The 16,516-nt window shown below is 55.9% G+C and overlaps 1 protein-coding gene across 2 annotated transcripts; it reads left to right on the top strand.

The window, feature by feature from the left end:
* Window positions 1-7: 7 nt before the first annotated feature.
* Window positions 8-15,758, top strand: MYBL2 (MYB proto-oncogene like 2). 2 transcript variants are annotated; one of them, XM_066978123.1, is made up of 14 exons: window positions 8-149; window positions 831-924; window positions 2,064-2,135; window positions 2,513-2,605; window positions 4,568-4,788; window positions 4,947-5,103; window positions 5,878-6,147; window positions 6,961-7,347; window positions 9,007-9,146; window positions 9,860-9,959; window positions 10,600-10,713; window positions 11,285-11,401; window positions 12,799-12,945; window positions 14,990-15,758. In XM_066978123.1, the coding sequence occupies exons 1-14, from the start codon at window positions 130-132 to the stop codon at window positions 15,116-15,118; spliced, it is 2,061 nt and encodes a 686-aa protein (XP_066834224.1). In that variant the 5' UTR covers window positions 8-129; the 3' UTR covers window positions 15,119-15,758. The 2 variants fall into 2 exon arrangements, with proteins under 2 accessions (XP_066834224.1, XP_066834223.1); XM_066978122.1 differs by lacking the exon at window positions 2,064-2,135 and having other exon boundaries at window positions 9-149.
* Window positions 15,759-16,516: the final 758 nt, after the last annotated feature.

The raw sequence follows: 16,516 nt of genomic DNA, 5'->3' as shown, positions 1-16,516 counted from the left end.
GCCCCGCGCGGGGGGGGGCCGCCGTTGGCGCGAGATAGGAAAAAAAAAAAAAAAAAAGAGGGAAAAAGGGGAGAGAGAAAAAAAAAAAAAGTAAAAACCGAGAGCCGCCGGGCCCGGCCCGAGCCCGCCATGGCGCGCCGCAGCCGCGGGTGAGTGGTGCCCCCCCGCCGTGTCCCTGTCCTTGCCCCCCCGCCCCGTGTCCCTGTGGGGGCCGCCTTCCCGCCGGGCTCGGGGAGCGGCCTGCCGCTGCTGGCACGGGCGGATGGACGGGCGGACGGAGCCGCCGACGGACAGAGGGACCGGGCCCCCCCCCGCCCGCCCGGGGTCCCTCGGCGGCGCTGGCGTGGGTCTATGAGGGGGAATTGGGGGGGGGGGGGGAGCTGGGTGAGGGGGAATGGGGGGGATGGGGGGGGATGAGGGGGGGTGGGGGGATGTGAGGTAAATGGGGGGAATGTGAGGTAAATGGGGGGGATGAGGGGCAAATGTGAGGTAAAGAGGGGATCTGGGCCCGGGTTTTGCCCCCCTGTTGGCAGCACGGTGACAGCGGCTGCCTGCTGCTGCCCCCCCCCCCCCCCCCCAGGAGCGGAGCGGTGCCAGCCCCTGGGCACGGCCCTCACGCAGGGACAGGGGCTGGGAGAAGCCCCCCCCGCCTCCTTGGTGAGTGGCAAAGCGCGGGCTGGGGTCTGCAGGGTCCCCTCCGCCGCCTGGGGAAGGCCTGAGGTGACAGGGCTCGGCTCGGGGGGGGGTCTGGAAGGGGGTCTGGGGCTCTGCGTGCTGTGGCCGCTCCGTCCGCTGCGGTTCTCTGAGCAGCGCCCTGTTTGTTTTGGCAGCGAGGACCAAGATGAGCTGCACTGCCAGGACACCGACTCGGACGTGCCGGAGCAGCGGGACGGCAGGTGCAAAGTCAAGTGGACGCAAGAAGAGGTGAGTGAGAGCCTGGCGCTCGCCGAGGGCAGGTGTTTGGGGCAGGCTGCTGGCATGGCTCCTGCAGCTGTACTCCTCCAGCCCAGTCCTCACCCGCTGGCTGCAGCCCCAGCTCGCGTTGTCTCGCTGCTGGAGAAGGCTGTGTGCCTGAGGTCTTAGTGAGAAGAAGCTCAGGTGAGTTTGAAGTACAGCCTGGAGAGCAAGGGCTCTCACTGCTTCCACACCTCAGCCTTGAGCGAGGCGTCTGCTGCCTGTAGCTCTCTAGTGGGGCCCTGGAGGATGGCCGAGGTCTTCAGCGAGCTGACTCACACAGTGGACGTGCCCTCCCTTTTCTGCAGCTAAAGCAGGGAATGTTGAGACTGTTAGGGTCGTGGCTTAGTTGTTCTGGCTGAAAGCCTGAAACTGTTTGGGGTGTTTTCTGCCCTCCTCCCACTTCCTCCATAATCCTTGTGTTTTGTGTGAAAACTACAGAATGTTCTATCTCCTTTGGAGGCTGAACATGTGTGAGAGTGGTCTTTGTGCAGAGATCAAAGCCTTAGGCTCCTGTTGGACAGGGAATTATTTCTTACCTTTGCCCAGCCAGAACACACAGGGAAGGAAGCCTGTAGCAGGCTTTGTGTGAGCGGTAAGAGTAGGCAAACCTGGGCTGTGACAGGGTGTACGAGAGAGAAAATGTAGAGACTCTCAGCGCAGGAAAGCAGTAGGCTGTCTGGCCAGTGGTGATGCACTTCCAACGGTTGGTTTTCTTGGCCAGGCAAAAACGGTGTCTTGAGTTGGGAGATGGGCTGCCTGGTCAGGGGCGTACCGGGGCTGGATAAGCCCTGGCCATGTAGTTTGAGCCAAACTGCCCTGGGATGGAGATGAGGTGGGCCTGGGTGTGGCCACAGCGACTGAGCTCATGTTTTGTGCTCAGCTCTTGTTGTGCACACCCTCGTTCAGAGCCCTGAACCAAACAGCTGGGCTCCATGCACCAAGGTGCTGCGAGAGGACAGTGAGAGCCATGTTCCTCCCCGTAATGCAGACGTACACACCTTGACAGTTAAAAATACCGAGATTGTTCTTGATGCTGTCAGCCCAGGAGTGCCTGTGGCATGTTTTGCCTCAGTGTATGTGAAAGTGGATGTCTTTGTTCTTTGCAGGATGAGCAGCTGAAGATGTTAGTAAGACATTATGGGCAGAATGACTGGAAGTTCCTGGCCAGTCACTTTCCTGTAAGTGACCCCTTGCCCGGTTGGGAATCGTAGTGTTTGCATGTTGTTTCTTGTGCTCAGGGCGCTGGTTCTCTGTGTGCAATGCCTTTTGCAGTGGGACTCTGTGCTGCGGCTGCTACTGTCAAAGAAATCGGTGCTCCTTCAGGGCAGGGAGACATTTCTTGCTTAGAGGACTTTCAAGGGCACGTCTGTTGGAGCTGGGACGAGAAACTGAGGTTCCTGTCCCTGTCTTCCATGCCTAGTGCCCTAGTCATAGTATGCGTTCTCTGTGCATCTGCAGGTTTTCCAGGGGGCAGGCTGTGTGTGTGGGGAATGCTGTTACAGGGGCTTGCGGAGCCTCCAGTCTGATGCATGGCTACTCTGATTCCTTTCCCCAGAACCGCAGCGACCAGCAGTGCCAGTACCGGTGGCTGAGGGTGTTGAATCCAGACTTGGTTAAGGGCCCTTGGACCAAAGAGGAGGACCAAAAGGTAAGTCCAGGAAGGACAGGGTCTGAGCTGGGACCCTCCGTGGAGAGAGTGGAGGTGTCAGACCCGCAAGTCTTCCTTGAAAACAGTGGGCGGTTCTCCCAGTGGTGGTACCCACAGGAGCAGTACTCTGAGCTGTTCTGAGCAGCCTAACGCAGCTGTGGCCGTGATGAGCAGAAGCAGCTCTAGGCCTCTTCAGCTAAATCTTAGAATGGCTCGGGTTGGAAGGGACCTCAGAGATCATCTAACTCCAACCCCCTGCCGTGGGCAGGGACACCACCCGCTGCATCAGGTTGGCCACGGCCCCACCAGCCTGGCCTTGAACACCCCCAGGGGTGGGGCACCCACAGCTTCTCTGGGCAGCCTGTGCCAGGGCCTCACCGCCCTCTGAGTGAAGAGGCTCCTCCTAAGCGCTCTCTGTTTCACACTGCTGCTGTAGTAGGCTGGCAAGGGAGAGAGCAGAAAAGGGAATTAATTCATCCGGCTGCTGGTAGATTTCTGCCTGACCTGGCCATGTTGGGCCTGAGAGACAATAAAACTGGCTTTTTGTGTGCCACAGTAGACAGCCTAAAGTGGATCTCTGATACGGGCCAGGTGAATTGTGACTTCTGAGTGTTCCTCCCTGCTGATTTGGGAGTGAACCGGGAGTGGCTAGCTTAGACACACATCGTCTTTATGTGCCTAAGAAAATTTGAAAATAATTCCTAGTCATGTGCTTCCAGATGCAAGATTTCCTAGTTTATCAGTTTTCCTGCAATGCTTCTGCTCTCCCATTTCTTTCTGTTTTGCTCCTGCTACAGGCTGTTGTGGTCGCTTCTGCAGCCCGGGCTTCCTATCCACGTGTTACATCAAACGCTTCTTGAGGAAGCTTATCACGATGCCCTCCCACCTTCCGACAGCAGAGCAGCTGCTGCCTGCTCTCCCCTTGCCCTGTCGTGTCCCAGCTGCCACGCAACTTATTCTTGATGCCCCCCTACCATCGTGGCAGGGCTGGGCTCCAGCTTTCTCCTGCTCAACCTGAAACAGCCTAGAGCTTTTCTCTGCAGCCTCTCCAGCTCCTTGGACAGTGCCGCATCTCGGTATCTTTGGCCTGTTTGTCTGCTCCGGACAGTCAGTCTGCAGCAGGGTTAGTTACGAACCCTGCGGGTGTGATCCGTGAGCCGCCTGCTACCAGCACCTCTCAGCTAAGCTCAGCTGGGCAGGGTGAAAATGCCCCTTTAGAGCCGTCTGGCCTCCTCTGTGAGATTTTGGCAGGCTCGGCATTGCAGGCAGCAGGTTATGTGGTAGCGATTTGCCCTGACTGTTGTGTGAATGTATTTCAGGGCAACCAGAACAGGTTCCCCTCCCAGAAACATTTGCAGTGAACCTCAGGCAGAAGTTACAAAGCCCTAGGTGAAGGGGAAGTAGCAAAGTGGATGGCTTTTAAGTGAATATTGCCCATTTCTGCTCTGGAGCTTGCACTGTGCGTCCCGATGTACAGCATGTAGCTGTGGGCCCTGGCATGTCCCGAGGGTGGCACCTTCTGTTACAGGGGGGCTGTGCCACGCTGTCCCCAGCAGGCAGTGCGGAGCTGATGGGGACTCCCTCCACGCGGCCAAGGTCTCGGGAGGAGGGAGGGCAGAGGAGCCTTGGAGCATGCGTGTGGGACTTGACGCTTGCTCTGCACCCACTGCACCTGCCCGTCTCCATCCCAGTTCTCTGTGAGCTGTCGCCTGCGTTCATAGGTGCCGTGTGGCAAAGGGGCTGCACGAAAACAGCCTCCTTCAGAAACACGGCTAGATTTTGCTCACAGAAGTGTTCACCTGACTATCAGTGCTGGGTCTCTCCAGCTTTTTTGCTAAGGGGTCTTTCTCTGTCTGCCCTTACCCGGTCCCCATACAGGTGAAAAGCAAAGCCTGAAGGTGACTGTATTGACCCTCCCCTCCTTTGTTCCATTCCCTTATTTCCCTCCCGCTCTTTTCAAAGGTAATTGAACTGGTTAAAAAATATGGCACCAAACAGTGGACTCTGATAGCCAAGCACCTGAAAGGGCGGTTAGGGAAGCAGTGCCGGGAACGCTGGCACAACCACCTGAACCCTGAGGTGAAGAAGTCCTCGTGGACAGAGGAGGAGGATCGCATCATCTTTGAGGCCCACAAGGTCCTGGGGAATCGCTGGGCTGAGATTGCCAAGCTGCTGCCTGGCAGGTAGGACCTCTTTGCTCACTGGTACCTTCACAGCTGGGTGGCCGGTGGAGATCCACGTGCTGGGCTCACTGGCTGGGGCTGGGGAGCTCCCGAGAGCTCTTAGGTGTGCTTTAAAGCTGTGCTTAACGGTGGTTTGTTTTCTTCTGCTCGCTTTGCAGGACCGACAATGCTGTGAAGAATCACTGGAACTCCACCATCAAGCGGAAGGTGGACACGGGCGGCTTCCTCAACGAAACGAAGGAGTCCAAGCCTCTGTACTTGCTGGTGGAGGTGGATGACAAGGAGAGCCAAAGTGGATCGAGAGCTGGGAGCCAGGTACTCCAGCAGCACGTGGGCACTCGGGTCTGTCCTCAGCTCCGCTGATGTGCGTCAGAGCAGTTCAGCCACCCTTCCGCTGCCTCTAAAGCTGCCTTCACCACAGCCTGGTGTCTGTGTAGAGTCCGTGCCTTCCCCCAGCCTTCTCCAGGACACTGACTCTTGACAGATCTCTCCCTCCGGGAGCTAGAGGTATAACGTGTGCCCGAGCGTGTTATCCAAGCGGAGGACGGCAGGCTGCTAGTGCTGTCGTTATCTTGCCACCCCCAGCGTCAAGGCTGTTGGAGAGGCTGAAGATTTTTTTTTTTTGGCTCCATTGCGCTGTTGCTGGTGGGAGAGGCTGCTCCAGACAGTGCAGTGAGGGGGGCGTGGAGAAGAGGGGTTGTGTTCCCTTCCTCTAAAGCAGAGAGCCGGGATTACACATAACTATTTGTGTGAAGAAAGCATGCAGTTTTTAAAGGTGGGCTCTCGGGAAGTAGGAAATGCAGAACTACTGCTACCTGCTCAGCCTTCATTTGACTTCCCCCTGAGATGCTGTTGAGAGGAATATTCAATTAAACACTTCTGTGCTTATTAAGGCGGATAGAGTCCTGTTTCAGGTGGTGTATGGGACAGAGCGCTGAGGGAGAACAGGGATGTGAGACGAGCCAAATGGTTGGTGTGAAAGCAGGAGGAGATGAATGGCTCCCAGGATCTGTGCTCTCGTCCCCAGGCCTTGACCTTGTTTGCTCGCTTCCTGCTAACGGCTGGGCTTTCTTTCTTGTTTGTGAGAAGAGCGTCCTGCCCAACTGGCCGGTCGATGTCTCTGAAATAAAGGAAGAGGACGTCAGCGACGAGGAGGTGACGGGCGTGCAGGAGCTGCCCTCGGAGCTGCCAGCTGCTGACCTGGCAGAGCACAACGGCGAGGGGACCCCAGATGACATGGTGCCTGAGGAGGACCCGGCGTGCGTCCCGTCACCGTACAAGTGGGTTGTCGAAGCTACCAACTACTTGTGCCCGACGTCTGTGCCCGCCTTCAGTGAAGCTCTGGACATGATTGAATCTGTAAGTAACACACCCTTGCTCCTCTGGCTAATGGAGGGGGGCTGTGGTAGGGCCTGATTTCCACAACGTTCCCGTTGAGTGAACTTACTGCGTCCCCTTGCTCGTCGCCATGGGCGTCCTGAGCAGGGCTGGGTGGATTCCTTTAGGCCCGCCTTCAGCTCGATGGCAGCAAAACGCTCTGGTGATGTATAAAAGGGCAGTGTCCCTGCAGCCGGGTTTATGAGATGATTATCAGGGAAGGATTCACTTTGCAGGTGTAAAGGAGATCAAAGACTGTGCCCGAGGCTTAATGGCCCATTTGTGGGTCCTTAGAGGCCTGCCTGTAGGGTAGTTTGGGTATTGATGGGGCTGAGCTGTGACGGGGTCTGGCTATTTTTAATCTGGTTCCAGCAGCGTGCTTTGCAGCAGGGCCCTGTCTGCACGGTATTGCTGTGACCAAGCCTGTAGTTTGGTGTCGGTTGTGCCATTCAGCCCCTGTCCCTAGCCACTTCTGGGCTGTCCCCTGTGCGCAGATGCAGCTGTAAGTGCAGCTGTGCTGTGAACTGAGCTGAGAAACCAGCCTAGCATAAATAGAAAAACCTGCCCCGTGCAAACAACGACTTTCAGCCGGATCGGTTCCCCGCCCTGGCTCTCAGCTGTGCTGACGGCAGAGGGGAGGAGGGCTTGGGCTCTCCTCTAGCCAGGCTCCTTGCAAAAGCTGCTGGGGTCTCGCACACCTGCTTATTTCACCTCCTGGTTGGTCTCTGCATCTGCACCACTCAGCTGCTCAGCCTTCCTCCCCGGGCGGTTGCTGAGGGCTTCCTCCGTGTGCAGGACCCAGACGGGTGGTGCGACCTGACCCAGTTTGACCTGCCCGAGGAGCCCTCCGCTGGCAGCAGCAGCAGCAGCAACAGCCCCGTGAGGCAGACGCCCAGCAAGCCAACGCCGTCCCTGCCCAACGTGACCGAGTACCGCCTGGACGGCCACACCATCTCCGACCTGAGCAAGAGCAGCAAGGGGGAGCTCATCCCCATCTCCCCGCACGCGGAGGTGAGCTTTGGCACGCCGCCCTCCGTGCTGAAGAGGCAGAAGAAGAGGAAGATCTCCCTCTCCCCCGTCACGGAGAACGCCCCCAGCACCAGCCTCTCCTTCCTCGACTCCTGCAACAGCATGACGCCCAAGAGCACCCCTGTCAAGACGCTGCCCTTCTCTCCATCTCAGGTACGGAGCAACGGCACAGGCCAGCCCGTGCTCCTCTGCGTGGGCTTGTTTGTGACCCAGTAAGCGTGTCAGTACTTCATCTGCTTGCCTCAGTGCTGTGTGTTCCCCTCAGCTCTGCCAGCTTTGTGATTCTCCTCCCTGGGAGGAGGTAGTGCCAGAGCACGGGGTGCGTGCGCCTGCCTGGTAAAGCAAGGTGCAGAGCTGCCTGCTGGCACCGCGTGTCTCCGGCGCTGCCCTTTCCCTGGGCGCAGCAGCCCGCGCTGGCCTCAGCAGGAGCACTTGCAGCACAGGGCAAGCCCTGCTGGCCTGAGCGATGGACAGGGCCGCTGCAAGGACGGAGCAGCACTGTGCAGATCCGCGCCTGCCTGCTGCAGGGGACAGCGTGGTGCTTCTGTCTCTGGGCTGCTCTGTGCAGGGCATTACTGCCCTGGCAGGGGGGTGGCAGTGTGGCAACAGTGCGGGTGGCTGTCCCGGGGTATTTCCAGTTAAATCATCCACCTGGGCTGGGCAGCGCATACTGGTGCACGTCTTTGAGTTGCTGTGCTTGGGAAAATGCTGCTGGGCCTTATCTTTGTCGCAAAACAAACTCAGAACGGTTCCATTTTACCATCGTTCTTACAATGTCTGCACACATGCGTGCATGGTTTCCCAAAAAACACCTTGCTGGAGCGCTGTGGCATTCAAACACCCTGACTTCTGCATTGATGTGACGGAGTTCTGCCTGTAAAACAGGATAAGTCACCCAGCGCAGCTCCCACAGCTGCTGTCGTTCAGAACCCATCTCCCTGCGCCACTCGCTGGCTAAGCCGTTGTATTTCTGCTGTTTCTGCAGCCCTTGGTGGCACATGGGAGAGCCCCGCAGGACACTGACACCCAAGTTCAGGTGGACCTTGAATGCAGGGCCAGCAAGAACAGGGAAATCAGAGTAGGGCCTGAAATGTGCAGTTGTGCAGAGCGAGAAGCCGAGAGGCCTGGAATCAATCCGAGAAGACAAACTGCATCTCCTGTCTCTCAGACTGAACTCCAGCCATCAGTGAACGTAACACAAACAGCTCTTCTCTCGCAGTAGGTTTTTGGGTACAAACCTCATTCCTTGTGGGAGGAAAGCTGTCATTTATTAGCTGTCACGAAATAAAATCCCAGCAGAGATGAGGCAGTCAGTGGTTTTCTTTCAGTTTAGCTTGAGGACAGCTCAGTACAAAACCTGTCAGCTTTTATGCAGCCGACAGACTGTTGTGTTACTTGGACTGACCTTGTGTTTGCTGACCTGAGCTCAGAGCAGAAGTTTGGTGTGCAGGCAGTACCCTTCCTTCTCCACTTCTCTTGGCATTATCTGGACCAGTGCAAGCAGTGACTTCCCTCCACCTTGTAGCTGCCCAGAGTTGTATCTGCTTTTCCCTCTTGGGAACTGAATAAACTTCCTAGGTGTGAGGCACCCTCATGCACGTGCCCGCGTACAGGACGGTACCACAGTAAGTCCCGGCTCATACAAGAGTCGTCCTGGTTCCTTCTGGAACAGATCTGCCAGTGCCACTTGGTATGGGAGGGTTGTCCCTCTGTCAGGCTTTCCGCTTTGTTTAAGTAAAGATAATGACTGGTGATTTCATGTTAGGAAGTTTGAGACTGACTGTGCGACTCTTTCTTTCCTGTGCTGTGCAGTTCCTAAATTTTTGGACCAAACAGGATACGCTAGAACTGGAGAACCCATCTCTGACCTCCACGCCTGTGTGCAGTCAGAAGGTGATTGTCACCACCCCTCTGCACAGGGACAAGACCCCTCTGCTCCAGAAAAACTCAGCGTAAGTCCTTTCTTTCTCCTCACCCGTTCCCTGATACCTGGACATTGTCCTTTCTCACACACGAGTTTGATCCAAATCAAGCGTACCTCCCACGGTACTTGTACCGGCAGCACCGAGAGAGTGGCAGGGCGGTCTGGGGACTTCCTGAAATCAGTGTTGTACCAGCCAGGTGAGGGAGGGTGGCCTGCACAGCGAGTGTTTTTGTCTCTGCACGTCACTACACTGGCGTGTGGAGGTGCTGGCTGCGGTTCCAAACCTGGCATGACCCGGAGCAGCTCCCACATCCCGGTGGTACGACCTGGCTGCTCGAAGTGGGTGCGCCCCAGGGACTTCCACCGGTCCAGCTGTGACGGGCACCAAGCCCCAGCTGGCCCTGAGGAGCTCCGCCAGCAGAAGCGCTGCGGAGTAGTGCTGGACTGCAGGGCTCTGCGATGCCTGTGTCACAGGCGTCGTACTGCTTTCTGACAAGGGTGCTGGAGCAGCATAGCTGGTACTTCTGAAGGACATTTTCCCTACTGAAGGCTCCTCGGTGCCTGTTTGCCCTGCTTATGCCCCAGGAATGCTCCAGCCAGGCAGACGGTTCTGCCGTCACTGTGTGAGGCTCTGCAGGTGGCTCGTGTAATAAGAGGGTTTGGAAGGATGGGCTTTACTGAGTGGTTTATACCATGTTAATCCTCTTTTTCTTTTTTTTTTTCCCTATTTTCCGCTGCCAGGTTTGTCACGCCAGATCAGAAGTATGTGGTGGACAACACTCCGCACACCCCCACGCCTTTCAAAAATGCCCTGGAGAAATACGGACCAATAAGGCCTCTGGTACGTCACAGACAGGTCTGCGGCTCGCTGCTGGCGGTGCTTTGCTCCCAGGACACGTGGTGAATACAAAAGGGGTGTGGGCACAGCTGTTGTCTGTGCGGTAACAGGGTACGGTCTGGTAGTGCCAGGCTGAGATGAGAGGGATGAAGGAGACCTTGTCAGCGCGAATATGGCGTGGTGGGGTAGCAGCAGGACTTCCAGCTCCTCTGCAGAGCTGCCAAAATAGCAAAAACTGCCCTTGAGTCAGGCTGCAGTGGCTGGCTGCTGATGACCTTGAGAAGAGCAAGAAATGCTCTGCCTTTGTGTCTGGGTCTCTGACATGGACTTAACACAGGTGCTGGGGGCTGGCAGCTTCAGTATGCCACACCTTCAGTGCCCGCTGGTCTCTTGATGGCATATTTGGGATGTAGCTGGTCAGACATTCTCCTGTGTATGGAGATCTTGTAAATCTGTTAGGCTAACAGAAATCTCGTCATGTCTTTTCCTGCTGGGAAGTAAATCCTTCGCAATGTCTGTCTTCCCACTGGGAGCTCCCGTGGGCTGCTCTGGCCCTATTGTCTGTGGAGGGAATACTAGGAAGTCTGCTCAGTGTGCAGATGTTGACTGTCCTATGCTCTGTCTTCGTGCCTCCTCACACCAGCCCCAGACTCCTCACCTGGAAGAAGACTTGAAAGAAGTTCTCCGAAGTGAGGCTGGCATCGAACTGATCATAGAGGACGACGTGAAGCCTGAGAAACAGAAGAGAAAACAAGGGGTGAGCTGGTTTAACATCCAGTATCTGCTTTCGGGCTGTCCTGTGCTGTTGAGGGGTGTCTTTGCTGGTTGAGTTCATCCTACTGTTGATGCCAAAAAGCTTTTCAGCATGTAGCTGCTACCTTTTAGTCAGTGAGGCTGCTTATGTGCCTGAAGTTAAGACCTGCTTAAAATACTGCCAGCTGTGGCCTGGTTTATGCAGAACTCATGTCTGTGCTAGGAGATGCTGTCTCCTAACGTACAGGAGAGACTCGTGAAGCATTTGTGGCAAGCTGGGCTCCCCAGAAGCTGAGGACTGGTGCACAAAGGCTCTTGGCTCGGTTGCCAAAGGTGGTGTGGCCTTCCCTTCCTGCTGGAAGGGGCTTTCCCTTCTAAATCAGTGTCTCTCGGTGCCAGCGAGGAGAGCCCTAGAAGCTGCTGTGCCCTGTGGTGGGGAAGGATGCAATACATCTTCCTGAGGTGCTGGTACAGCACAGATGTGGGGTGACGTGGGCTTGCTCTGCACCCTGGCCCTTAGGATGGGAGGTCACTGAGTTGATTCGTGCTGATGCGTGTGTTTCTGTGTCCCCCAGCTGCGCAGGAGTCCCATCAAGAAGGTCCGGAAGTCGCTGGCCCTGGATATTGTGGATGAAGATATGACACAGAACGTGCCTGCCCTCCCCAAGAATATCTGTTTCAAAAGAACCCAGGTGAGGGGTGCTGTGAGCAGAGCAGGGAGAGGTCTGGCTGAAATGGGGCTGAGAGGTGACCTTGGCTACTGAGCTGTTTCAGCAGGGGATCTCTGGCTAGGGATCTGGGCTGGCTGGATCTGTAATTCTTGTTCAGGATCCTCCACAAGCTTTCTGGAGAGCTGTGGGGGGAGGGTGCCCGCCCGAGAGGTTAGGATGGGTTTTTAGAAGGAACTGTCCAGAAGGCAGCAAGGTGGGCTTGGTACCAGTACCGTACCATTTCTCCTCCTTGCTTGGCTGCCTGCAGAACCTGCTGCTCTGCTTCTTGCTGCTGTCAAGCTCTGCGTGTAGGTGAGGAAGCGAGGGGCTGTTATAAATCTGTGTTCTCCAATACCAAAGCACAAGCATTTCACCGACATGCCACGTGCCCACAACTCTAAACATATTGTGGCCCTCTCCATTCTCATCCCACCACATACATTTGAGTCTCAAGAGTCTGGTTTAGTGAGCTGATCCTGCAGACCAGTATCAGAAGGGGAAGATGATCACTTGCTCTTGGCCACTTTGGCTCCCTAAATTGAGTAGCCAAGGGAGAGGATGAACCCTTGATGCAGCACTGTTGCGAGGAAGGAGGAAGCAGATTGCTCCTCTTCCACCAGCAGCTGTTCTGTAGCATCAGGCTGTTACTGAGAGTGTTCCCAGGCATCTGTGCTGCGCTGCGTCTCAGTGCTGCTGAAGCAGAGGACTTATTCTGCTCTTCCAGCACTTCCCTGGGCTTGGCTGTAGGCTTCTTCCCACCACCGCTGATGCTTTTGTTTGCTGACTTTAGTGACCATGGGACCTCTAGCCCCTGAAAGCAACAGGAAGACTTTTCATTTTTTTCTCCTGACAGTAGCAACTTAACATAGGGTCTACAAGGTCCAGAGCCCAGGCATGGTGTGGGACTGTAGGTGAAATGAATCACAGCATGAAGGGGAAAGACACTAGGTGAATAGAAATCCTGGTGAAAAAACTGCCTGCAGAAGTAGGTGCGAATTCCCTCTCGTTTGACCACGGCCCCGCTGCTTTTCTGCCTGTGAGATGGGAGAAGCCTTACGTGCCCTCAGGCTGCCCTTGCCGAGGCTGGCCGTAGGGGGGAGAGGCACCTTCCTGCCTGGAGAAGACGAAGGCTGTATTTGAGCACAGCCGCTTGTTTCTTGCATCATAGCCATTTGTGGTTTTTTCTTTCTCTGCAAGCCCGGCATGGTTAGTAAGCTCTCCAAAGGAACCCCGTGTGAAGCAGTGGTGGCTCGGCCACCTGCCTTTGGACACGTGGATGAAGTGGTGGATTTGTTAGCTGGCCTTTTGGCCAGGCCAAACAGCAGCATTGTTGGGGCAAGCTGACTTCTTTCCTCATACAGTTTTCTCTCCCTTCGCAGCCTGTGAATTTCCTGTCGAGGTCCCTGAACCTTTCCTCCTCGAGCAGGAAGAACGACTGCGGCTTGCTCAACAGAGCCTTCGTGCAAGTGCAGTCGGAGAAAATGTCCTACAGGAAAATGCCAAGCCATTTCAGACCGCCGGCACCGGTAAGCCCTGCAGCCTCTCCTGCCCGTCAGCGGGTGAGCTGGTGCTGCAGCCCTTGTCCCTCCTCGCGACCAAGCTCAGGAGGAACACCGAGCGCTCTTGGGTGGGCGTCTGCGCTGTCAGGTCTCTTTGCACCCAGCTTTGGGGATGCTGAACCAGTAGCGTCACGCTACAGCTCCCTCCCCTCTCCCTGCAAGCCTGCCCTTCTGCTGGGCCTCAAAGCCCCGTGGCTCATCAGAACTGTGGCCTACGCAGCATGGTTGGCCCTGGATTTCCTCCTGGGAACCCGCATCCTGTCCCAGTCCGTCCAGGAATTTAGATGAGGAACCCAGTAGTGAAGTAAACCTTCCTCTTCCCAGTGAGCGCTCCTCATGTGGACAGCAGCAGGTTAATCTCTTGTTTCTCTGACCATAGCAGCTCTGTGAGGTGCTATATAAGTGCTAAACAAAAAGGTACTTTCCGCCCCTGTGATTTTAGGGTATTTCTGAGTTGTGAAGGCTGTGTGACACAGCCAGCATAGGCTGCGTTTATCCTGCTGTTTACCTGAGCAGAGGCATTGCAGAGCTCCAGGGGATGGTGTTTTCTTGCCCCTCAAGCATCGCCTGTGCTGAGGGGCTGGTGCCCGTACGGGTATTTGACTCTGTGGGGCATAAATGGTTTCTTGTGACCTCTGTAAAACCCCAGGGTATCAGTTGCTGTACTTGCAGGCAGAGTGCAGAGGTGCATCCCCACTTTGTTTGGGTAGGGTGTCTTACATGAGAAGGGCATGATTTTTGCAGGTGTTTGCCTGGGCCAAGCCATGAGAGCTCTCTGGTAGCTTGGATGAGGATGGAAGTACGTGTTTTCCCTGGTGAGGGGTGAAACTGCAGCTGGGGGCTGGTGTGGGGCGGGTTTCAGATCCTGGGAAGGGCTCAGGTGCAGCGTTGTCTTTTCAGAACGGCCTCGGCTCTGTCTTCAGCTAAACGCAGCATCCATCCCTGGATTAGAGCTGTCTGTTGTGAAAGCTTTCTTCTGACAAATAAGTACTCCTCAGCCAGAGTAATTCCTTCCCCTTCTCAAAGTAAACCCTACTTAAACACTTCCATTTCTCCTGCTGTCCTAGGCAGGGTCGCACTGCTCGGAGTGCTAATAGATCCATATAAATAAAGCTCTGCAAGTGACTTGAGGGTGACAGTAAGGCAGCTTGTGCGGTGACAGAGTACAGGTGTGCAGTGAAATCCCATTGCCCGAAGACAGCAGAGCTGCCCGTGGCGTTCCGGGGCTCTTGGGATTTATTGTACCACCCTAGTGCTGCCAGCAGTGGCAGTTATTTATTATTCCCACTTAGCTGTGGGCTGAACCTAAATCAGCCCCGAAGCCGTGCTGTGGCTGTGTGGGGCGTTACTGTTAGCAAGCACTGCACGTCAAGCTCTGGCTCTTTGCAGCGCACGTGAGGGGATATTTCCAGTTCAGGGCACTGTCCCTCTTCTGGCTGCATTTATCAGAGCGTTTGCAGAGGCTAGGAAAGCCAAAGCACCTCACGGGAGCGCCTCTTACACACAGTGACGGAGGCCCACCTGATTTTCAGCTCTTCCTGCGTGCTGGGAGGCCAGGCAGTGCTGAAGCTCCAGGCACCGATTACTGCTGAGGACAGACGGGCTTTCTGACCAGCCTAACGCTTCAAGGTCTGGGGCTGAGCAGCTCCTGTAGGAACTGAGCTGATTGGGAATAAACCCCAAAGCTGGTCTTGAATTCCTTTCGTCCCTCTGGGCTCCACGGTGAAGCTCAGTGGGGTTGTGCTTTGGGGTTTTGGTCTCAACTCGAGCAAGGGAAAGCCCTCAAGGGGTCCGTGGGTGGTTCTGCAGCGGAGCGCTTACCTGGGAAACTGCTGAATGTGGTCCCCGTGCTAGAGGTTTTTATTTTCCATTGGGTAGCAGGTAGTTTTATTTATTTTCACATGCTGTTTTAAAACAGGTGCTTGTCCCACTAGGACATAAAGAGTAGGGTGCCCAGCCCCCTCCTCTTCCCTTGACCGTGTTCTACACCTGCTTTCTCTTTCCTCCGTAGATGACCAGAGCTTGGAAAGTGGTGGCCTGCGGTGGAACTCGAGACCAACTCTTCATGCAGGAGAAAGCACGCCAATTTTTGGGCATGTTGAAACAAAGTCACACATCAAGGACCTTAATCTTATCATGAAGGATTGTTCTGCTCTTTTTATTTTATTTTTTAAATTTTTTTTATGAATGGAGGGGAGGGAACCACAGAGGGGCGAGGAAAATGAAATCCTCTGCAAGGCCGTAGCCTTTAGGGGTGAATTTTTCCCCTCTGTTCCCAGGTAGATCTGCGTTGTATTAAATTGGGCTAACTGCTGGCTAAAGTGTGGGATGCGAGTTCTGGAATCATTATGGAAAGGCAAACGAGGGAGGGGTGGAGAGCTGAGAGCAGGAGCGCTCTGCAGGACCTGGGCTCTGCAGAAGCAGAAAGCTGCGCTCCGCCTTGGAGCCGCGCGTGCACTGGGCGCCGGATGCGGACCTTGTCGGCTGCCTGGATTTCGTGCTGCCTGCTCTGGTGCTTTGGGAATGGCTTTTGTTAAGGTTCCTGCACGCCTCACATCCCACTTCTGTCTTTCTCCAGGGGATGGAGGGGTTCTCCTGTGTGCCAGGACAGGGGAGGTGTTGTGCTCTCGTGGGGGCCGTGCTTTGGGGTGACCCGCAGCTGGAGCCGGCCGCCCGCTCCCCGCGGGGCTGCTTTGTGCCGCCGTGCTGCAGGGCGGGAGCGGCGGGTGCCTCTTTCCAGGGATGTGCTCCTCTTGAAATAAACGATGGTGCTAACAACACCCTGCCTGACCCTGTCGTTCAGATTCGCTTCGACTCTGCCTTGAGGCCTCAGGACGCCCGGAGGGAGGCGGTGCTGTGCCGGGGTGGTGCCGGGTAGCACGCTGTGGACTGCAGCGTTTTGGGGGCTCCTGAGAAGGGGAGGGAGCGGAGAGGGGCAGCTCAGGGCGACTGCAGCCCTCGGGCAGCTGCTGGGTGCCGCTGGCCCAGAGGAGCATCTGCAAACCTCGGCTCCTGGGCGGTGGTACCTGGCTCTGTGCCCCCTGGGGAGGGGGGAGGCTGGTCCAGCTGACCAAAATGCTCAAAAATTAGAAACTGGTGGGGCTTAACACTGGAGACTGGGCCTGTGCGAGACCCGAGGGACAGTGCTGCTGCTTACATGTGGCGTTTGAGATAGGCTGAGGTCAACTGGTGAGCAGGGCTTGTTACGGAGGCGGGAAAGCCAAGATAGCAGGAAACACATTTTTGTGTGGGATCTGTTTCCTGTGGGATTTCTTCTCCCCATGTGGGGGAGAAAGGGATGGCTTCTTCTCACCCCCAGAAGTTTCATCAGTTTAGGAATATATTTTGCTGCTTCACGGAAAGGTGAAAGAGTGGACGGAGGCTGCAGGGAGCGTGGCTGGAGAACAGCACGCGGAGCACCTGGTGGAGCAGAGCCTCTTCTGTCCTCCTTCCTTCAGGGGCCGGAGCCGCGTGGGTGCAGCCGTTGCAGTGAATTTTCTTTTGATGTAGCCGGGGATGAAATGCAGCGATGAGAGCA

This window comes from Anser cygnoides, chromosome 16 (assembly GCF_040182565.1).
Source record: "Anser cygnoides isolate HZ-2024a breed goose chromosome 16, Taihu_goose_T2T_genome, whole genome shotgun sequence".
Classification (NCBI taxonomy): domain Eukaryota; kingdom Metazoa; phylum Chordata; class Aves; order Anseriformes; family Anatidae; genus Anser; species Anser cygnoides.
Note: the sequence above shows the minus strand (reverse complement) of the source record. Positions and strands in the feature narration are given on the sequence as shown.